Source organism: Ictidomys tridecemlineatus, chromosome 10, assembly GCF_052094955.1.
Source record: "Ictidomys tridecemlineatus isolate mIctTri1 chromosome 10, mIctTri1.hap1, whole genome shotgun sequence".
NCBI classification, from domain to species: domain Eukaryota; kingdom Metazoa; phylum Chordata; class Mammalia; order Rodentia; family Sciuridae; genus Ictidomys; species Ictidomys tridecemlineatus.
In genome coordinates, this window is record NC_135486.1 from 86,991,138 (window position 1) to 87,015,719 (window position 24,582).

The window sequence follows — 24,582 nt, forward strand, 5'->3', positions numbered from 1 at the left end:
TATACTTGTTAAAGCAAGAATCAAATCCCAATATTCAGGTTTGATTCACCCAGGAGTAAGTTACAATTCCTGCTACTTATGCTATGGAGCGAGTGTGTTCTGTCCCCTCCAAAACTCATGATAAAATTTGGTTCTCAGAGTAATGGTGTTGAGAGGTTGTGGGGCTTTCATGAGGACTTTGGTTCACAGGAGCTCTGCCGGCAGGAAAGGGATGAATGCTGTTCTTTCAAGTTAGTTCTCCGTAAGGGGGTCCCCTGATGTGGCCATAAGCTGTTAGGAGAAGCAGTTCCTCCATTTTCTCTCGCTTCTTCTCTCCATGGGACTCCTTCCATTCTTCCTCCAAGAAGCTACACAGGTGCTGGCTCCATGCTCTTGGACACCCCAGCCTCCAGAGCATGAGCTACCCATAAATTTTCTTTTATAAACTATCCAATCACAGTTATTCTCTTTTAGCAATAAAACGGACTAAGACCGTTTGCTGTACAGTTTCTTTATAAGGAGAAGGACAGGTGGTAAGTGCTTCTGACATATCTGTGTTTGTGCAAGCAGTCCAGTTTCCACACATCCTTCTGCCTCCTGAGGATGTTCCACACACCACTGGACCAACCCTCCAGATGTTCCATGGCCTGTCATAGAGAACCTTCATAGAGAAGCCAAGGGATTTTCACACTTCTCCCACCACATTCTCCTCCTCAGCCACTCAGTTGATTTCCCTTCAACCAAATCCCTTTCTCTAATGTTAGACACGCATCTTAGCCAATTTTGTCTTAGCCAATTTCTTCCTCCCATGTATATTCTTACTTTTGCTCAATTATTACTGAAAAGAGAGCTCTCCTCTCTTCTCAGCCCTCTCACAGATTTCTAAAAAAAAAATCTTATCATAAAAAAAAAACTATCCAGATTTTCTTAGAAGCATCTTCTAGGCCACCCACTTCAAGGAACCAGTGCCACCAATCTAAAGCCTTTGAAATGTCCCAGATATCCCTTAGAATCTCTACAAAGCTTCCGCGGACTTTCTCATTTTCCTCCGATTAAACTTATTTCCACCTAAATATGAGCATTCAATATCATATACTTAACACAATGAGTTTTTTTACCCTATTTTTTAAATTATTCATATGGCTACGGTCCTGGATACTATTATTTTTATTGCAAATACACAGTTTTATGGCATCAAAACCATATTGAGGCTTAAGTAGGCTTTTTGTGGACTGGCTTGAGAACTGAACTACCATTCGAAACATCATTTCTAAAGAGAAATGCATTTTGAATGCCAAACATCCAGCCCAAAGCTTTCTGAAATCCAACCCATCCACAAACTGAAGAAGTGTTCCAAATGCAACATGAGGCTCAAAGTCTTCTCACATAAGCCTCAAAGTCCAATAAGCCCCTAACAGAGTTCAGTTTTTATAACAGTAACTGGTAGAGTTTGGTTATTCCCCAAATTACCCAAATGTCCCCCAAGTTTGAGGAAGAAACACTAACAGCATGAACTTTCTAACCTGTGACTGCTTTAGGAAACAATGGGCCAACTTATCAGCTCATCCACACCTTGGCTGCTCAAGTTGGAAGCATCAGTCACTGAGTTGGGGTGGGGCAAGAGTGACCACACACAGATGCTGTTAGAAGTCTGTGTACTTTTTTTATTTGAATGCCTGCCCCCCAGCAGGCTTCGGTGAGACTCATTCAACTTGATTTGCTGACATTGTTCAAATCTCAGAGTCTGAGGTAGGTGGAAATATGGGTGATAATGGGGTTCAGGAGAAGATGAGCTATGCACACCCTCATTTTCCTATCTGAGAAAACCAAGACCCAGCCAATATCCGCATGGTGGTCCAGAAGTGCCTTGGGCTCACTCCCTCCTGCTTTCACTCTGGCCTTCTGTGACATGGTTGCTGCCCTTGGGTTTCTGTTCCCCCAGGATGGCTTCCGCCTCCTCAGATTCATTCACCTGCCGTCTGTGACATTAGGGACATTAGCAGACATCCATGCAGGTTCTGCCTCCAGCCTTCACCATCTTAGGTCAGAGGAAGAAGACTGTCATGTGGCAATTTCTTCAGATTCTACCATTCAAAACATTCTGAAACATTCAACTGTCTGCAGCATTCAGACCAATCCATTAAATCTAATTTGTTCCAGATCCTTCTTGGAATCAGATTTTAGAGTTGAGTAAAGTATTTCTCAACTATACTCAAGGCAGTAAAATAATTATTTTAAACTATCAATTTTGTTATTTTGGTGGACTTCATCCTGGGGTTTGGAGAGGCCTTCAAACACACTATGATCTTTTTGATAAGATGAAAATGTAAAATCTACTAAGGAACCAAAAATTTCATAAAGAGTAAAGGGATTTTTTCTTTTTTCAATTTGGCAAGATTTTGTAATAAACAGTGAGAGAGAGAGGAAAGACTAAGGAATGTGAGGCTGTACCTAAGAGAGAAAGATGCTCAAATGTAACCTGTGTTAAGATCACAGCACATTCTGGGTCTAACTTCAAGGAAGAAGAATCCTGAGATCAAAATGGTCTGATGGAGACTACACTGGAGACAGTATAATGTTAAGAGAAAGCCCACACTGTTTATAAGAATTGTCTTTAGGGCCTGGGAAGCAGGGGGTTGCCGCTGAGAACTAGGCTTTTCAACAACACCAATCCCACAGGAAGCCCAAATTACAACCAGATAGCACAAACATGGATTGCAGACACACAGAACCAGTCCATTTGTCAAGGATTATAGCCCTGCAAATCGTTTTTTAGAATCAAGTGGGCCTGCAGACAGTGGCTTGGCAAATTTGCATAGTTTTGTCTTATCCTTATGAGCACTTTCTTCTTGCCTAACTGCCGCCGATTACTGGTTCTCATTAATTCAGAAGGCAGTGACCCCTGTCAGTTCTTAAACAACTCTCCTTCGTTCTCTATTTAAAAATCAGACAAAAAGGAAGATCATTTCTTCTTTCTTTATGTTAGCTACTGATTTCTTTTTACTCTTTTTTTAAAAATCATTTTGAGGGCCTTAAATATTTGCAGCTCCAATTTATTTCATAGCCAGGGCATTGTTTGATGTCTGTTACTTGCCCTGTAATATGCTCAGGCTTCTGCTACAAGCTCTCCTTCTTGTGGGGGTAAGGGGTGGTGTATTCAAGAAAGCAGTGCTGAATTTAATTTTCTTCTCTTCCAACTGTGATGCCATAGTGACAGCTACCACTAGATCCTGGGTTTGTCTTTTCCATCCTATCTTATGTGTGCTTTCTTCTGAGAACCCTTCCTCTGGCAGAGGAATTTATTCACCTTTTACTATATATATATATATATATATATATATATATATATATATATACACACCGGGATTGAACTCAGGGGTGCTTAACCACTGAGCCACATCCCCAGCACTTTTTTGAATTTTATTTAGAGTCAGGGTCTCAGTGAGTTGCTTAGCACCTTGCTAAGTTGCTGAGGTTGGCTTTGGGCTTGAAATCCTCCAGTCTCAACCTCCTGAGCTGCTGAGATTACAGGTATGCACCACTGCGCCCCACTCACCTTTTACTCTTAACAGTGCCTGTAAGTCAAATCCTTGGCCACCAAAGAAATATACCCCTTGGGTCCCATTTCTCTTTGAGATAGCCTTCAGGTGTGTGTGTGTGTGTGTGTGTGTGTGTGTGTGTGTGTGTGTGTGTGTGTGTGTGTGTGCACATATATGTGTACATATATGTGTATGTATACATATATGCATATATATGTATACACAAACACACACACTTTGGAAGGCTATCTCAGAGAGAAGATGGACAAAAAGAAAAGACTCCCAAGAGTGTATTTTATTTGCATATCTATATCTGTATATCTATATATAATCTATACACACACACACACACGTATACTAGAAAGACTAAGGAAAGACTAAGGAATGTGAGGCTGTACCTAAGAGAGAAAGATGCTCAAATGTAACCTGTGTTAAGATCACAGCACATTCTGGGTCTAACTTCAAGGAAGAAGAATCCTGAGATCAAAATTATATTATACACACACATACACACACACACACACACACACACGTGTATGTGTGTGTACATATATCTTTTTAAAGGATTAATTGCCAACCATAGAAAAATGATATGAAAGTATGAAGGTACTAGTTCCTAAGTTAGGTATATTCATTATATTCATGCCATTCAAGCTAATCTGGTTTCTGCAGCCTTAGGGGTGGGGACCTAAGCCCATCAGCCCATGTATATTTTTAAATGCAAAAAACACCATGTCCAAGACTAAGAAAAGCTCCAATATTACCTCTGGAGTAAGTGATGATTCTTCTAGTTATGCTTTGCATGAACTTTTCCAGAGGGGAAAAAAAAACGTGTTTTTTTTTTTCTTTCCCCACAAACCCTTAACATTTGCTTAATTACAAAGTAGACAGACCCCCGGACTTGTCCCCACTTAGACTTAATTACAGACCAAGAAGCCCATGAGAACAGTCTACTGTTTCTTGTGTGCAAGAAACACCTGGCATCCAAAGACAAGTCACAAACAAGAGAAAGGTAACCCATGTGGCTTTGGTTTCCAGCCCCTATCTTCCGGTGTTACGTGTCCAGCTGCATTGCACATTCTAGCCTCTCAGTATCCCTTTGGTCTATAAATTTAAACCTATACCAGGGTGAAGAGTTATGAAAATAACTCTTGCTGGGGTCAAATTTGGAGTAGCAGCTGGAGAAACATATTTACTAAGAATTATTTCCTCAATGCAGAAAAAAACCATTGTCATTCGTTCTGAGGCAGCCACTGAAGTGTTTACAAGCAGCTCCTTGTAGCATTTAATGTCTGCCTAACAGGATGCTAGGAAGCTGGACTCTTCGCTTCCAGTGAATTCAGATTCAGGAAAAGCATGGTCTGTGGGTTCATGGCTCCAAATGTTCCTCTTGAAAATGGACCTTATTGTTTACATTTCTTGGATAACTTCTTCCTTACTTTTGGTCTTGTTTTGTTCTTTGAAATAATTTCTGGAATGCCATTTGAGAAAATTGGTTTCCAAGCCACTTGAAGACCTTTTGACCACAGTGTTTTAAGTGTGGTATTCTGCCACTTGTAAAATACAAGTGTTACAAAAAAAAAAAATAACTGTGTTCCACTGACCCCTGTCTTGCAAAGGACTTATTCTCTAGCTCAGAATAAGCCCTGTGTTTTATCGAGAGACTGTTACAAATAATTGTGAATGACACGGTACCCCAGTAGAATATATTCCTACACAAATTGCACCTCATGAAACCTCGCAGGAATTTCTTGCTGTTGGGCTATTGTTGATAGCTAATACTGATTGAGGTGAATACTGATGTTTCTAATACAATCATGGGCTGTCACATGGGAATAAAGAATCTTTCCCTAGTTCATTCCAGTACCTCTTCTCTGTAGTTTGGTAGCTACAGAGTTAACCTCTGCAACCTAATTGTCAGCAACCTATAAAAATAAAAATAACACATGGTGGCTCTAAAAGGGAAAACAACACATACATAAGGTATATGATAGAAACTCTAGGAGAGATTAAGGGTTTCCCCAATTTTCAATTTCCTTTCCAAGCTCAACTTTTTGGATTATTGGCAGGAACTGCTCATAGGACAGCCAAGCTCACAGGAAATTCTGCTCTTCTGATAATCTATCCTTTTCTTTCTCCTCAATGGCTACTCCAGAACTTCCTGACTCTCCTTGAACTTCCTATCCACTTTCTCTCACATTTTACTACCAGGTGATCTTAAAATGATCTATTGCCCCATCATAACCCCTGGCTCCTTGCCAGCCCACCCAGCCCCACACACCTTCTAATCATGTCTCATCCATCCACGACTCCTCTTCATCACTCTCAGAGGAAGGACAACTGTTCCTCCAGCTCCTACTCTAATTTTGCTGCATCAAATATCTCCCGTTTCCTGTATATCCTACCTTCCCCTTTCTACTGATTCCTTCTTTGGATCCTGTAAACTTACTAAAATTTCCTGCAACTGTAAAACAAAACAGTAAGCCAAATAACACCGCCTTGTGTCCTCTTCCAGGAATGGGTCTCTTTTTCTTCTATTTGTAGCTAAACTGAATTTGCTATCCCTACTTCATTATTTCTCATTTAATTAGAATTTTTTAAAATTTTCATATAAAAAAAACTAAACATCCATCATAAGACTATATCAGGCAATACATGAAGGAAATATTATACCTCTAGTGGTGTTCCCACCCTTTAACTCTTATGTGTTCTATTAACTTATGTTTTATATTTTCATTCCTATAAGGGTTGCACTGTATATTGCCAATAGATAAGAATACTCTTTTAAAGTTCGTAATGTCATTGTTATATCTGAAATGGAAATTGGCAAAACTTCCCTGATCTCTATCATCAAGTCTCTACCACTGGTAATACTTTGATGACTACTCTTCCAGACTTTTCTATTTATAGATACATAGAATAGGTATGCATCACTTTTTCTATTAAGAAGTACAGCTTAATTACATAATACTATTGTGTAACCTGACTTTCCCCCTAATACATGTATCTTTCTAAATTAAAATGTAGGTCTATATTGCTTTTTTAAAATATCTAGTCTTGTGTACATGTATCTTAATTCATTTAATCAATCACTTACATTTGTCCATAAAGTTTTGATTGCTATCTTTTTCCTCTGTTATACGTAGTGTTGCTAGGAAAATTAATGTTTTGTTTTGCTGCTTTTTTTGGAGGACAAGGTTCATCTCAACTCAGAGCCATTAGAAATTATTTTAATGAGAATAATAGAAAGATTTAAACTTATACTTTTTTCATATAATTATTTTTCCATTCACTCTTAGCTACTGCAGTTTGATTTTTGCCTGTACTATCAATCAAAGGGCATCCATGATTTCTTTTGGAGGGGGGCAGGGGTTGTACTGGGGATTTAACCCCAGGGCAATTTAACCGCATCCCCAGCCCTTTTTATTTTTTTATTTTGAGATAGAATCTTTCTAAATTGCTCAGGGCCTTGCAGAGTTGCTGAGGCTTTGAATTTGCGATCCTCCTGCCTCAGTCTCCCGAATCACTCAGATTACAGGGGTGTACCACTGCGCCCAGCCATCTACAATTTCTTAATTAACAGATTTTTTTTCCTCACCCTTCTTTACTACCTTTCAGGATCTCTTGGCATCCTTGGTTGTTTACTTTTGCAATTTTCTTTTCCTTGGGCTTCTATAAAACCACACTTTCCTGGACTACCTCTTACATCTGATTTCCCCATCTGAGTTTTCCTGGCTGAATCTTCTTTCTCAGCCTGTGTGTTCTTCCTGGGAGGTTGAATATGACTGTGCTTCTCACATCGTGTTCTCACTGGGCAACTTAGAGCAGTTAGCAGAAATTGTGGTTCGTTTTGATAGACACTGACGGGCACCAGAGCAAGCATGTGCAACATGAAACAGGTCAGGCATTAGCCAGGCGCAGCTCAGGATACAGCACAATTCTGCATACTGGAGCGCTGGATGTGGGCAGCTCTCAGTGGCAGATGAAGCTGAAGAAGCAGGCAAAGGCAATTATCAGTGGGTAAAGACTTCTACATGTCATGCTAGGGAGTGTGGACTCAACTCTTTCTGTGTCTGGTAGATTTCTCCAGATCCTTATGAGTTATCTTATGTGGTACATCCTACATCTGCAATGTGGAAATTTCTTTTTTCATTCCTTAGAGCTGAGTATACTGGCATTGCTTCCCTTCCACGACGTGAAGGAAAACCAGGTAAAAGAAGACAGAATTCTCAAGATGGAAGTGGGCATGGGAGGGGCAGAAAATGAGGTTTGTATAGACAGTGCATCTCAAATAAAGAATGTGAATAGGATATTGTGTGTGATGTATTGGAACTCTCAAAATATTTTTTTTTCCAGCCGTCGGATGTACCCAGCATGAAGCTTGAGATAAAATCACCAGTTCTAGAACACTTGCAAAATAAACTTGGGGCTGAAAACAAACTCCATTACAGCATCATGTGCATGGGGCATGCTTTACAAAAGTCATTTTCACTAGGACATGGTTCTCTCCTGAGAGACATTTCTCTCAAGCACTGGAATGTGGGATGCAGTCATGCAAACATTAGGCCATTGACCACATTGGGTTATTTCCCCACTTTTCTGCTACCTCAAAAGCCATCTTTCCACCCTGAGTTTTGCCAGCTCCAAATATAATGAGAGGAAAGTAACTCATGTCTGAAAATCAGCTACACATTTTCTAGCCTTCTGGGGAAATTGCTGCTGCTTAAAATATTATCCTTACAAGACAAACTTCCTAAGAATGCATTTCCCCCATGCTTCATGAATTCCTGTAACAGGAGAGTGGAAAGGCTCATTCCTTGTCAGCACAGGTCATTTTGCTGTTGCACATCTTGCTGGTAAATCACATGTCTGAATTCTCATATGAATCAGATTCACTTGGGAGCAAAAAAACTGCCTAGAGTTCAAGGCTAATGAAAGGTAACAACTGTTAATGCAATTGTGTATGATCTCTTCCACTTTCTGTTTGCAGCCTGCAGCCTCCCCAGAGGACACCCCTGAGCTCAGTGCCTTTCTGCGAAACTCTACCATTCCTCATCTTGTCAGGAAGCGGGATGTGCCTGGTGTCCAGCTCCACAGACAGACTCCCACAAAAATACTGGTGAGTCGTAGCTGTGTGCATAGATCTGAAGAGAATGATTGGACCCGTCAGAAATCCCAGATACAGAGGGTTTTAACTTCAAGTCTTATTTGCAGTCTCCTCTGATGCTCAGATACGCCTGACATATTTTGGCAGTACATATTGTAAGAAATGAAAGTGACTTTTCTGTGAGGATTAAGGAGCATTTGTGATATAACCTTTTTGTTCTTCTAAACCTATCGCGGAGGCCACTTTAGAGAAATAAGGATGAAAACATCAAATGTGACCTTTAATCCATTTTAAGAACATGAAGGTTCAGTTGTTAACCTGTCTACAGAGAGTCTGAAGTGAGCTTGGAGGAGGACTGTTCATCACGGGGCCCTGAGAACCTACCTGTCCTGATTCTCAGAGTCCTCTGCCCATCCAGAAGAGTCGTGAATGGTGTGTTCAGGTTTCCTGGGTCATAATCCCTGTAGCGTCATAGTGTTAGGGTTCGTAGTTGCTCTAGGTTGAGCTTAGGCAGTACTTTGCAAAACTTTACAAAGCATTCATGAGTCAGTATTTTTGATGCAGTTCTCCTACTCACCCCAATGTTGTTTTTAGAGCTTTATCTCCTCACATGAACATCCACTACTTCTCTGACCATGTGGCAAAGGCTGAAAATGAGCATCAAGGAACAATTTAGCCCTGTTCCACAGACCAGTTCCATAAAGAGTAAGACCATACAAGTACATCTTCCAGCCTTGCACATGTAATCACCCCAAAACTCATCATCCCGGGTAGACACACCCAGAGGATTGGGGTAGGGAACAGCCCTTGGGTACTCTTTTCTCCCTACCTTTTCACTCTGTTGAAAACCCATAAGCATATGTTTAGTTTCCTTAGTATTTTTTCTTCAGGGTGTAGCTCAGTGCCTCGCTCATTTGTTGAGCAAATGTGTGAATGACACAGTGGATGAAGTTATCATGGCCACTACTAATGGCTTTTAGAGTCACCTCCAAAATGCTCTTGTTGTGACATTCCATCTAGTCTTATTCTGCCTCCGAACCCTCAATTCAATTCTAACTAAATATATTGCTAGCAGTTAAAAAGATAGTGATGATGGAGACTCAATTCACTAGCCTCTCTACCTACTGAATCTGAAATAAAATGACTGTTATGACAATGAACAGCTGCTTTGGGGAATATAATTATTTGAGCCAGTTATGAAACTGTAATAATTCAAAATAGCTGAAGGGAATAAATCTATGCTTGAGGAATTAAATCTCTGATTTTAGTATTTGTATGACTGGAAGAGGGGTAATAATCAGTTGAATTCACAGAATTGAAAAATTGAAAGTTAGCAAGGAATTGCAGGAGATAAAGCTTAGAATGATGGTAGGAGTGAAAGTTATGAATCATTGGACCCCTCAACTAAAGCAGAGGATGCACTGGATACATATAGCATCATACTTGACTGAATTAGAAAAATCAACTACATGCTAGTACATGTTGGGGAGGGCAGAGGCAGAGAAGTTCCAATAAAGGCCAGATTTGGAAAAAATACCAATGGAACACCCTCTACCTGCAGGCTCTGCTTTTCTTTGAGTTCTGAGTCCAGATCAGTTCATTCAGGGGCCTTGTCTAAGCCAGCCACACGCCAAGAAGCATGTGAGCCTTGAGGAAGATAAACAGGTGGGAAACTAGAGAAGTCCTAAATTGACTTCCTTTCTGTTCTCACCCTCCTATACTAACTTGGAATTAATTTATTATTGTTTTTTAAAAAGCAGAGACGAATATTTCTTTAAACTCTGGTAATCCTAATCATTTATTTCAGTTCAATAAAGTAGGATAATGCCACAAAGGATTATTCATAGTTCTGAGAATTCTGAACATGTTACCCAGCACATCGATAACAATTTATTAGTGGTAGTAAGCAGCCATCAGAGAGAGAGTATTAGGGTGAAAAGACTCAAATCCCAACTCTCTAGTTCATTGATTCAAAAAAGGGAGGGTGGGGATGTCGCTCAAATGGTAGCGCACTTACCTCCCATACGTCAGGCACTGGGTTCGATCCTCAGCACCACATAAAAATAAATAAGTGAAATAAAAGCATGCTGTCCACCTACAACTAAAAAATAAATATTTTTTAAATAAAAAAGGGAGAGTGGTTTCCAGAGCCATAATTTTAATTTGGAATGATGAGAAAGTTCTGGAGATGGACGGTAGTGTTGGTTGCAAAACAATGTAAACATATCTGGTGCCACATATGTGGTTCAAATGGTCAAAATGATGTTTTAAACATATGTTTCAAACACTCTGGCATTCATTTATTTTATCTTGATATTAAAAGTTCAAACATGGAAGTGGACAGAAAAGTACAAGCAAACAGTGCAGTTAAACTAAGGTCAAGCAAGGAGTGTTTGTTAAAAATAGAAGTGCCTGCAATTATTTAGCAAAAAGCTCTAATTGGCAGATTATGGTTCAAGTACCTATAAATTTCATAACCGTATAATAAATACATACCCGTCCCATAAATTCATAGAATTCTGTATATTGTCATTAAGAAAAAGCTTCCAGGGTAAATAATGAAACAGAAAACAATGATTGACATCTGCAGAATTCTAATATGTACACTACAAATGGGAAAAGCCCTTTGGAAAAAACAATGTTCAAACCCACATAGAACTAACCATGTGAAAAATAGATTCAAATTGTTTTTTTTTAAATTTCCACTTCTGTGTACGTCTCATGAGTACACTGAGGCAAAAGAGATCAATAACTAAAATTTTTTTGAAAAATCGTGTGTCTTTGTGTTGTAGAGTCAAATATTTTCCTTCTATTGTTTCTTATTAAATATTTTGACATAAATTTTAACTTCTGAATATCATAGAAGCTTACTTGCTCATGATGATTGCCAAGGTAATCTTTCTTTTCCTTATCTGATTTTAACTCATCTTTTATTCACATTTTCCCTTATAGGATCAAAACTTGCAAATCATACACCTCCCTATGTCCTCAAGTCAAAACAACTCTGGAGAGTGATTATGCAGAGTTTATTCTAAAATCAAAAGCTAAATAAGACCTCCCACCGTTTTTGTTTGGTTAAAAACAACTTACTGAATCACATTTCTGATTAGGAATTTAAAAGTGCAAAATGCCAACATCCTGTGTTGGGATCATAATTTCCAATTTGCATAACATTTTTTGTATCTAAAACACTGAAATTTAATTCTCCTCCACCTAAGACTATATTTGCCTTTCTCATCTTGTTCTCCTGCTGCTCTTGTTATTATCGCCTCCTTCTAATCCTCTCCAAATTTTTCTGTCTTCCCTTTCACTTCTCTGATTACAGAAACCTTATCTTTCTTAATTTCTCTTCAGCATTTGATACTATTGGCCACCTTCTGGAACTATTACATCCCTTGGCTTCCCTCCAAAAAAATTCTCTCATGGGTTTGTCCTATGTTCTGGCTAGCCCTGTTTTAGAATAATTAAAGGGACATCTCCTCTTCCCATCCTTAAATGCCCTTGTACCTCATATGTCCATCTTCTGGACCTCTGCTTTCCTCCCATTGATTTTGCTTTTTCAGGGAAATTTCTGGCATGACCAAATCTCCAGTCCTGCCTAAATGCAGCCTGCCATCTTAGCCCTCCCTTCTTGCAGTCAAGGCTTGAAAGGTTTGCCTAGATGTCTAGTAGCCATCCCAGTCCTGACCTGTTCAAAACTCTTGTCTCCAAGACCACCCTAAATGTGTCTCTTCTCTAGCAGTCTCAATATTTGTAACACCAGTATGGATCCTACCAGTACCCTTCCACCCTGTTCCAATACAAACAGCTCCCTCCACTACTCTCTCTGCTTCATTGCAAACTCCAAATGTCTATTCTACTTCCAAAATTTCTGTAAAATTCACCTTTCTGTCTTTATTCTTAATGCCTCTGTTCAGGTCCTTAGCATTTCTCATTTGGGCTCTTGTTGCAAGCTTCTTAGTTATCCTCCTGCCTTTAACTCTATTTTTTTTTCTCAAATACCACCTTTCTCTCTAAAACACAAACCTGATCATGGCCCTTGATTTAAAAACTTGACGCCAGTTCTCCAGTACCTTCTGAATTAAATCTAAGCTCCTTAGCATAAGCAGTATTGTTCACTACCTAGATTTTCTTTCTCATCTTATTTCTGTCTATCTGTCTCACCCCTAACGTACCCTGCCCTCCCCTTTCCTGAGCATGCCCTTCCATCATTCAGGAGAACCTTGTGCCAGTCACCCCATTCTTCCAGGTAACTCTCACTCTTCAAGGGCCATTCCACACATCAGCTTCTCCAAAGTCCTCCAACAGAGCTAGCTAACCAGGATTGAAATCTCCAGGGAGGTCACAACAGCCACCAACTGGCTTCCCTCTTGCCTCCTGGGGGTGGGATTAGCAGTGAGTAGCATCTTGATTGTGGAGTACAAAAAATGTAAGAGTCCCCATGAGACCCAGGAAGTGCAGAGCTTTGGGATCTCCTACTTCCATCATCAGCACCTCAGGTTCCAAATCTAATACTACAAGGATAGCCCAGTTACCAATATTTGGAAGCATCCTGTACAAATCTGACCTTACCAGAATTTATTCTGATATATGTTACTGATTGCTTAGTTTTTATAGAATTCTTTGTTCCTAAAAATATTCTTATGGTAAGATGCTCTTCAGGTTATTATGTTATGTGTCAATTTCATTAAAGTGAAATGCTTTGGTCAAGTGCTTCACATAATGTTCAATAGACTTATTTGTGTTGGGCACCTGTAGTCCAGTGTTTGAGACATGAAAAATGAATAATGATAACCCCTAAGATAAATTCAAAGCAATGAGGAAGTATTCTGTAATGCAAAAAAAAGAGTACATGTATAATGGCATAAGTTGGTGTGAACATACTGTATGTACAGAGATACGAAAAATAGTGCTCTATATGTGTAACAAGAAATGCAATAAATAAATAAATAAATAAATTCTTTTTTAAAAGAAGTATCATTCTGTACAATGGCACATAGAAAATGAGCATCCATTAATTTCCATACTGGAATTCAATCTGCAGTATGATTGATAAAATATTATTGGTTTGATAGGTAAAATGTCATCATAATGAACATTTTCTAGGATCATGCATCTCATATATCCAGAGTGACCCATTATAAGTTGGGAAACCTAAGGAACTGGTTAAAAACAGCCTGATGAATAGAATTCACAAAAGGGCCTGCTCCACAACTAGGAAGTATTTTGGGCAGAGAGAAGCATGTTAACAAATGCTTATCAATAGGTCAATAATTTTGAGTCTCAGATTATGGACTCGGGAGCTTCCTCCGTAGCCCTCTCCATACTTGCTCAATATAGCAACTAGTGGAAAGAATGTCTATAAGAAACATCTTCCCAGGTTCTGAGTAAATGAAACAGAACAACTCATTGACTATTTCCAGAAGATGAGTACTTAGAAGAGAACTTGCATTTTATGCATGTCCATTTCTCTCTCTTACCACTAACATCCATGCATCATTACCACTAACCTGCTTGTCCTTGGTTGTTTCAATACGTCTGTTCTTTCCTTAAATTAAATTTGCAGATAAGGCAGTGACTTCTGAAGAAACAAAATGGAAATAAGCAGACTTTAATGTTGATTCTCTACCAGCATTTAAAGAGACTGACTGTTTTAGTCAGCTTTTTCACTGCTATGACTAAAAGACCCAGTTGGCACAGTTGTAGAGGAGGGAAAGTTTATTTGAGGGCTCACAGTTTCAGAAGTTTTAGTCCATAGAAATCTGGCTCCATTCTTCAGGTGAGGCAGAACATCATAGTGAAAGAGTGTGGCAGAGGAAAGCAGCTCACATGGTGATCAGAAGCAGAGAGACTCCATTCTCCAGATACAAAATATATACCCCATAGCCACACCTCCCACTGAACCGCTTCCTCCAGCCACACCCGACCTGCCTCTGGTTACCACTCAGACAATTCCATCAGGGATTAATTCACTGATTAGGTTAATGCTAATAATGCTAATACCCGATCACCTCCTCTCCAAACCTTCTTGCATTGTCTCACATGTGAGCATCTAAATCATAAAATTGCCCCTGTCTTTTAATGTGCTGTCCCTGATGTTGGGGTTTTTTGTCTTGTTTTGTTTTGTTGCAGAATTGTACTAATATCGAGTGTTTGCAAATCTCCTGTGTAGTGGGACGACTAGAAGGAGGAGAGAGTGCAGTTCTCAAGGTCAGATCTCGACTATGGGCCCACACATTCCTCCAGGTAATAATATCACAGATACATCTACATACCATTCACTGGAACCTCTTCTCAAAAGTTCAATGAGATGTCTTTTTAAAATAAATTTTTAATTTAAAAATTTTTAGATTTTCTAATTTTAATTTTTTTTCTTGCTGTACTAGGGATTAAACCCAGGGCCTCCCACATGCTAGGAAGCCTTCTACCATCGACCTACATTCCCAGTTCTTAATATTCTCACTTTAATTTTTAAGATTTTATCTTTTGCAAAATTTTTAATTTAGATGTTTAACATGTTTAAATTTGAAAACTTTAATTGCTTCACTAAAAACAGTTGAAGGAAATTTCTGTGGAGGAGTTGAGGTCATCTTTTCCTGCAGATAAGGATGATTTAGCCACCCTGAGGCCCTAAGACCTTCAGTAGTAATGTAGAGTCAAGCAAGTATTTTTACTTAGCTCACCCCTATCTACCGAGTGCCAGGTACACAGTAGGTCTCCCATAAATATTTGCCAATGAAAGGATGGTGAGTTTGGCAACACAAGTCAAGCCATGTGTCCAGAAAAATAAAAAAGAGGAAATCAATTTCGATGGGAAAAAAAGGAGAGTGTTCCAGAAAATTCCTCAGATCATGTGATCCTGCAGCACAGGCTCCAACCACAACAGCATCTCAGCAGAGATCCTGGTTTGTGGAATTTATAGATTACTCTGCTTTGCCTTATCCTTACTGTGGGTTTCTCTACTGCTCTGGATAAGTCCATTAATTGTCTGCATTTTAAAAGTTTAAAAATCTCTTTTATGGTAATAAAATGAAATTCAACCAAGTAATTAACTACCATATTTTAAGACCTTATTGATTAGGCAGGGTTCTTCTTTAAAACACTAAATTACAACTCCAACCAAATCTATGCATTCTTGCTCATTTTTTTAAGTACTAAAAAACTCACCTGGTTCATTGTGCCACTAAAAATTCTTTTGAGCCTACCTATAAGCATAGAATTTTATTTCTCTATATTTTTATGATTTCTACCATTTAAAATACTTCTCCCATCTCACAATTCTTTTAATTTTGTCCCCAAAACAAATAAGAAAAAAATTAGTTACTTTTTAAGGGTCATTTGGACACCTTCATTATCATCATTATCATCATCTCTTATCGAAGGCAAAGCTTTCATCTCTATTAACATGTGGCACTGGATAATCCTGCATTGTTGGAGTCATCCATTCATTACAGGAGACTCCACAGCACTGCCTCCTAACCCACTTGAGACAACCCCAAAGTGTCTTCAGATATTGACAGTTTCCTGGGGGCAAAATCATCCCCAGGTTTGAACCACTAATCTCTCTCTCCCTTTTTTTTTTGCCAAACCATTATTTATATTTTCACTCAACAAATATTTATGGAGCACTACTGTGTGCCAGACACTGCCTCACAGGGAAATATCAGTGAGCAAAGCAGATGTAGCACCAGCCTTCACAGAGCTGTCTCCTCAGCAAAAGAGTCGGAAGTGACAAAAGCATGCATAAGCCTGTTCTAGACAGAGATAAGTGCCCTGAAGCCAGTGAAACAAGGTCACAGGATTGAGTGGGAAAGGGGGCCGCCTCTATAGGGAAGGTGGGTGCAGGATCTCAGGAGCATAATGTTGTTTAGTCAAGGACAGTAATAAGCAAAACTAAACAGTTCATTGGTAAATCTTAGAGAAAACAAATGAATGAAAACACAAAATTCGCTAGAATAGTAAGTATCTCCTGAGTAGGGGCCATTCAGGAAATAACAGAGAATGTTTCAAAGTACTGATGGTGTTTCACTAAAAAAAGTCACGTACATGTTCATCTTGGATTTTCCCTATCATCATATATTATAAATGATGATTTGTATTTGCCCGATATTCAATTGAACAACTTTCATTCAAAGGAAAATACCAGAAGGATTGAGATAGTTTGGAATCTACTTACAATAGTTCAAGGGAGGAGGAAACTAGGAGCTCTTATACAATTTTATAGTTCTGACTGTATTAGTTACCTATTGCTGCATAAAAATTATTTCCCCCAACTTGGAAATTTAAAACAATAAGTATTCATCCTTTCACCCTGAAAGTCAGGAATTTGGCCACAGCTTAGCTGGGTGCTTCTGGTTTGGTGTATCTTCACTGAATGATACAATTGCAATGTCAGTGAAGGCTAAAGTCAATCTGAAAGATTGACTGTGGCTGGAGGACCATCCACAATATGGTTCAAGGACATGCATAAAAAGCTAGTGATTAATGTTAGGAGAGCCAGGCCCTTGCTCCATGGACCTCTTCAGATGGTGCTGATTGAATGCCCTCCTAACACAGTGGTTAACTTCCCCCAAGCAAGCCAGGAGAGAGCAAATCTTGCATGTCTCTTGTGACCTAGCCTTGGAAGTCACATTCTGGCATTTCCCCAATTTCCTGCAGTTCATGCATATCACCTCTGTTCAGTATGGGAGGGACCCACATACCGGTGTGAAACACCAGGAGGCAGGAATCACTGGGGCCTCCTTGGAGACTGGCTACCTTAATTACATTAACCAACTCTTTACTTTTCTGCTTTTTTTAAGGTGAAACTTATCTCAAAGCACAAGTCATAAATCCTGCTCTTTCTCTAATCAAATGAAACTAGAAACAAATGATTCTATCATAACCAATATGTCAGTGCCCTAAAAGCTGATGTAACAACCACAAACTGATTATCTTCAAGCTACAGACATTGACCCTCTCAGTCAGAAGTGTAAAACTAAGGTGTGCACAGAACCGGTTCCTTCTGCACACTGTGAGGGAGAAACCGTGCCAGGCCCCCTCCTGGCCCCTGGTGGCTGCCAGCCATATTGGCATCTGGTCGCCTACAGACACATCACACCAGTATCTGCCCCGTCTTCATATCACTTCCTGCTCTCTGTTTTTGTGTCATCTCTTTTCTGTCTCTTCTGAGGACATTCATTGGATTAGAGCCCTCCCTAATTACTAAATGCTCATCTCTAACCTTTCCTTAACTACATCTGTAATGATGTAGTTATATTAAGGTCATATTATGAAATTCTGGATGGCCATGACTTTAGGGGAGACATCATTCAACCCACTCCAGTCAGCAGCCCAACATCCCTACTGAAAGCTTTGCTACTCCATTTTGCCACAATATTTTAATCAATTAATATAGTAAGTATGCTCTTCTTTTTCCAGTACTGAGAATTGAACCCAGGGTCTCTGGCTTGCTAGGCAAACTATCTACCACTGAGCTATATCCCCTACTCTTTTCAAATTTTATTTTCAGACAAGGTCTCCCTTAGTTGCCCAGGCTGGCCTGGAACTTCTTCTCCTGCCTCAGCCTCTGGAGAAGCTGGGATTATAGGCGTGTGCCACCACACCCAGACTATACACTGTTTAAAATGTCACTAACCCTTAATAGTACAGGGGGAAGTGATTAGTTGGGTTTAAGGCATTTGGGGTATAACTATTTTCTTTCAGTTCATTACATACTTTTAAAAATATACTCTCAGGTACTTCATCACTAACCTTGGGCAGATTTTCTAATCAGAATAAAGTTATGGTGACTCTTTTGTATTTTTGGTAAACACTGGCAAAGTGTGTTTTTGAATTTAATTTATTTTTATTTATGTTTTTGGTACTAGGGATTCAACCCAGGATGCTTAACACATCCCCAGCCCTTTTTATATTTTATTTTGATACAGAGTCTTGCTAAGTGGCATGGGGGCCTCACTAAGTTGCTGAGGCTGGCTTTGAACATGTGCTCATTCCTGCCTCAGTCTCTGAGTCACTGGGATTACAGGCATGCAGCACCACACCCAGCAGAATTATATATACACACCTTCCTCTGTGAAAACTACCCATAATCAAAGTAGTAAAAACTACATGCACACATTAGAACAAGTTCTAGGAGCCCTGACCTTGATTTCCTCTGTTTTTGCTATCTTTGGTAGATACTGGGTCAGGAGGCAAGAGTCTGGTGCTATTCCTGACTAGCTCTGTGAACTTTCATGGGGCTTTTTTTTCCCCACTTGAGATGAAGGGATTGGGCTAAAGGCTCCTTTTATTCCTAAAACTTTACTGATGTATGGGCAGCTCACATGGAACCTCTCCTAATAAGTTATTTATAATGTTTATTCTGCTTAGCTTAAGTCAGCAATAGCTCAGCATGCTTTATTAATAGCCTCTTTTGTATTATGTTTACACTTAGGTTGACTCAGAACAGACTATATCTAAATGGTTCTCTAAACTTGAAGAGCAGCCAGCCAACCTTTTCAAAGAGATATGTCTGCAAATAGCAAGGTTTCTATTGAGTAATCACCACAGCACCACAGCGCCAGGATAGTAAATACTTGTGTGTGAATTGTAACTTCTTCTCACAGAAATCCTGTGGGATACATGTTATTATTATTATTATTAGCTGCATTTTACAGACAAGCAAGCTGAGACGTGGAGGTTAAGTGGCCTTCTCTAGGTCACTTAACTAGTAAGAGGAGGAATCTTTGAGTTTTTGTCCTATGTATGTTACCTTGCTAAACTGCTAGAGATTTCTATGTGATAACTACATGCTATAGATTTTTACATCATAATCGCAATGCTACACGTTGCTAAACTAACTCTTCTGTTAGACTACTGTACTGTAACAACTGTATAGATAGTTTATAAATACTACGTATTAAAGCTTTTTAGCTTTTTTAAGAATACAATACATTTCAAAACAAGCCATTTCAGAATCCAGTACAAACATAATTCTTGAATTATATTGATCAATATAATGGTAATAGCCACATGTGACTATCTAAATTTAAAGTATTTTAATTTCAATAAAATTAAATATTCACTTCCTCAATGTCACTAATCACACTTCAAGTGTTTAGGGATCTCTCCTCTTAACTCCTCTACAGAACTGTGCAAAAGTATTTCTGTCCTTGAAGAGAGTTCCAATGAAATGTACTGTTTTAGAACTTTAGGGAAATATGTTTCCCTTCAAACTTATAAGGTTATTTCATATGGTCAATTATCATATCTATGAATGAAGATTTGGACATTGTTGAATACTAGTTTCCTGACTTTTCTTATATCCCCTGATAAGGTAAGAATGAGGCCTCCTTTTGTTTCATGATGGTATCATCTGCTGCCTCGAAAGGCAAAAACCTTTGTCAAAAATCCACTTTTTTACAAAGTGCAGCATTCCAGGTTTGAGTAAACACTACCACCTCCTGCTCTCCCCACTAGCCAGCAAGGACAGCAAAATGATGTGATGTTCAGACTAAGGAGCAAAAGTGTTGGCTTTACTTCAAAGCTTGGATGTAATTAGGGACTGTACAAGTAAACTTTTGGATTCAGAACTGCTTAGCAAATAAAACATTGAAATTCTGCTATATACAATGAAAAAAAAAGTGGGGAAGATTACATTCTTTGAAAGTTAAATTTGGAGGGAGTCCTCCTCAAATTTATAGCTGACCCAGGAATGTGAGCTCCTCTGAGGCAGGAAAAATGTTCTGTCTTTGACTCTCCCAGCAGCCCTGTAGCACCTTGTCCAGGAAGCTATACCTGGCATTGCAATGGTTGAAATACCTGTGGACAAGTTCTAGGGTTGGCTGGGCCATAGCGTATGGACTATTCATTCAGAAGGAAACCAATCAAGCTAATCAGGAATGAAATCATAACAAATTATCATTCTTAGTCTAATGCTGATAACCCTGAAAGCAGCCAATATTCTGGCAAAGTTAACAGCATGTCGCCAGAAAACATGAACAAGAAGTGGCTTGAAATGTCCTTCTCTAGAAATGCACTTTGCTCAGTTTGAGATACAAAATACAGATGAATACATGGGTAATCCTATTGGAACCTCTCTGCACAGCTGGAAAGGTCTTCAGTGAGGAGCTTTGGGTCATGTTTGCTATGACATTTGGCTTTTCTTCCAAATCTTTGCCATCTTGTCCTGCGCCCAAACCACAAGCTGGTCTGGTTAAGTGGCTTTAGTAAGGACTTCTTGTAGGCAAAGAAGTGATCATTTCACTTTCTTAGCTCTCTCCAATGAAACACTTCTGGCTGAGATGATAAGGTTCTCAAATTGAGGAGAAAACCATAGCAAGGTTTTAACAATGTCAAAAAGTAGGCTTCCTCTTCACTCTGAGCCACATCCTCATTTGATTCTTTTGGTCCTAAGAGGCAGACAATCCAGGATACCAAGTGACAGAAACAAGTCCAGAGGGTCATTATTGTCTTCTTATTCCCTGTCCAAGATGATGATCAGCACTATTAGGTGCTCTCAGCACGGTTTCCAGCCCTCAGCCAAAGGTCAGGTAGCTTCAGAAGTCTGAGCAATGCAAGACCCTCCCCACACAGCTGTCATAATTGATTTAGACTCAACCAGGCGAGAAGGTTTTGAAAACTGTCTCCTTCAACCACATCTATGCCCCTTAGACATAACCAAAGGACATATTCAAATAGCTGAGGCATTTTGCTCTCTTTTATTTCTTTTGCTGATACAGAAACTGAGAACCTTCCTGGACATCCAGTAATAACCTGTTACCTTGTTTGATGCAGTTTCTATCATCAAAGCCAAACATAAATCCTTTCTCATTATAAGGAAATGAGAAGCAAGTTGCTTGCTATTCTGTAATTGAAAAATGCAGAAGCAAGCATGCACTCCAAAGAAGCTTTGCAAAATATTCTACATCTCAGAATGTTACATATAAATCTTTGTGTCACTTAACATTTAATCTGTTCATTCTCTTGCCTTATAAAGGAAAGTTTAAACACAAAACTTTATGTTAAAATGTCAGATGGTTTCTTGAAGGGTCTTTCATAAAATTTGGAACTTTAAATGAGACAAAAGAGAGAAAGCATAAAAAAGATAAATTTAAAAAAACTATTTTCACCATCTAATAATTCCAAGAATGAAATTATTAGTGTCCCAATTATGAATTGTCATGTTAGATTTTTATTGTTTAATTATCTTTGGTATACATTTTTTAACACTAGTTTCTTCAAAAACTGAACAACAAAAATTATGTCATTTCAGAGGTATCGAAATAACAAATTTAAAAATTATAATTAGCCTATTCAAGTCATATTCTTCTTTTCATAAATAACACGGGCTTCCCTGGGTTGCCCATTTTCCTAATGACACAACTTTTCAATCAAATAACCAGAACCACTCTACCACTTGTATTCCCTCGATTTGCTTCAGATTTCTCTGCCTTTTGCTGTTGCTTCTTATCTAAGAGTTGGAAGAGAGGTAGATCAGGGAACCCCAAGCCCATGCAATCTAAAGGTAACTACGCACTTCTCCTATGACTTTGATCATGACATCATACTGAAATGAGGGAGAATGCTTTTTCCATGAAAGAGTTATCATTACAACCCTACAATTGAGGGACAAAGTAAGTATTTCAGTCTACCTGTTTCCATTCTATGTGTGACATTCTATTCCAGAGGTCAGTGGAGTACAAACTGCATCTTCATTTTCCTATTAAATAAGACCCTGTTTCTTATTGAAGAAGTCCCTGGTAATGGAGAGACTGGCTAAACAGTAAGTTGTTAGCACAAGGAGTCAAACCAAATAACCTGCATCAACATTCTGTAGTCTTTCCAGGGAAAAGTGTCACTTCCTGGGATACCAGAAAAACTGGAATGAGTCACCATGTGTCTAACCACACTAGTAGCCCAAATTTCTATACTTTCACAGTTTCTGCTATTTCAGTATTTCAGTCTTGGAAGCTTAATGCCAGAGAGGATTGCATTACTGCAAACTCTCTCTCTATTGGTATATGTTTATGTGTGTGTATGTATATGTATACACAGACACATAATATATTGAGGATTTTAATAGTTTTATCACAAAATCCAGAAGGAGATAAATATTTTCTTCCTCCCTAATCCAGGCTAGAAAGTCTACAATTCATGGTTGATGCAACTTGATGCATTATATTTGTTCTGTCCCTTTGTAAACATGCAAATGGGTCTGAAAAAAAGTTTTTATTTTAGCTAATCCTAAATGAACCCCTTGTCCTGTGATTGTTGCTTAAAATGGAAATTTCCTTTATAAAGTTTCTCCAGCAATTTCTTAGGTTTTGTCACCTCACAAAGCTTGGCTTCTGGGAAATGTTGAGTATTTAAACATGGGCTCATAAAATGGAAATGTGTTTTTAAAATAATTGTGGAGAAGGAATTAAGGAGTTCAAAGGCAGGAAAGGGAGAGGTTTTGACCTTGACAGACATGCTTAGGTACTTAACCAACTCAGAAGCCTCATCTCCTCTCCATTTGTTGCCAATAATTTTTATTTGTACCATTATCGTAAGCAAATTATTGTGCGAAAGTATGTAATAGAGACAGGCAGTGGGCTTACAAACCACAGTTTAAATAATGCAGTAATGACAGAGAAGGCAGGCATTTTTCTGGGAATTAATAGCTATCTGGGGTAAAAAGAAGGCCCCAGATATTGTCAAGGAATATTAAACAACCTGTTTTTCAGTCTTCAATCAACTCTAATATGGCAATGATTGCTATTACATGAGTAATTGCTGGATAGGAGATTACTTTTAATGTGAGAATATTATACTTGTTTTGCGAAAAGCACAATTGAAAGCGTTCAGTTTTAAACAGGGAATCAATATTGTGACACTGTCCATAATTATTTCTTATAAATTAAATACCCACCCATGCCACACCTTGGATCTATGATGCAGAACTAAGATCTTTGACATCAACCCAGCTGATCATGGCCTAATAAAACACATTTCCCATTCCTTGGCACTCCAGGGAATTTTTTTTTAATGACAAAGATGTCTTTTTATTTGCCGTAAAGGATAGAAGAAATTTTGCTTTTGGAGAATTTAAAACAAAGAACAGGCCGATGTAGGAGTTTCAGTCTTTATAGGTTGTTTGCTTACCTCCTAACTGACTCAGGCCCTAGGCTGTGTTGGTTTGCATGAGTGAATTGATAATGAAGGTAAGACCTCATTGTGAATTGAAGCCCTCAATATATATCACGACTTTCTCTTAAGACTTCCCAAACTTCCTAATTCAGTTAATGGAAAGTTGCACATCCTGTTCAATAATTGAAAACATTAAGCCTTTTATAAGGTGCTCTCAAATGACTGGTACATGGGGTAGGATCATCAAACAGCCAAATCATTAGATGTTTTAAGTCATCCTCTATTCAGGTGGTCAATCAACCAATATCAATTAAGCCCTAGTGCAGAGTTCTAGGTCCCATGGAAGATTTGTACCATCTAGTTGGAGATAAAAGTATACCTAGGCATCATTTAATATTATTTTATGAAAAAGATAATAGAGATGCACTCAGAGAGATGTCTCAGGAGGCGATTTCATCATTGTATAAACATAGTGTACTTAAATGAAGGCCACTATGATGCCACTGGGCAATATAATCTTATGGGACCACCATCATATACGTGGTCCATTGATGACCAAAAACATCATTATACATCTCACGGCTGTAAAATTTTTAAAAAATAAAAAGTTAAACCACAATGTGAAAGTTACAAAAAGTATTCAAATATGTTCTCATCCCAGACTTAATTAATCAGAATACCTAAGATGGATCTCAGGTGTTTATGAAGCCCAACAAAGTCCAGTGGTTTATGAACCACTGAAAATAACAGTACAGATTGAGGATGAATGGAAATGTGAGGAATCCAACTATGGTCAACAGTAGGAGGGATGAAGGTAAGAGGAAAGAAAAATCCCTTAGAGAAATA

General features: G+C 38.7%; 1 protein-coding gene across 2 annotated transcripts in view; it reads left to right on the forward strand.

The window, feature by feature from the left end:
• Itga8 (integrin subunit alpha 8) overlaps positions 1 to 24,582 on the forward strand; it is a 168,619-nt gene that overhangs the window by 127,538 nt on the left and 16,499 nt on the right. The window contains exons 26-27 of one of the 2 annotated variants that reach the window (XM_005330865.5): positions 8,509 to 8,637; positions 14,758 to 14,871. In XM_005330865.5, coding sequence (XP_005330922.2) covers positions 8,509 to 8,637; positions 14,758 to 14,871 — 243 coding nt within the window. The remainder of the gene's footprint in view (positions 1 to 8,508; positions 8,638 to 14,757; positions 14,872 to 24,582) is intronic. The other variant, XM_078023365.1, reaches the window with a different exon arrangement.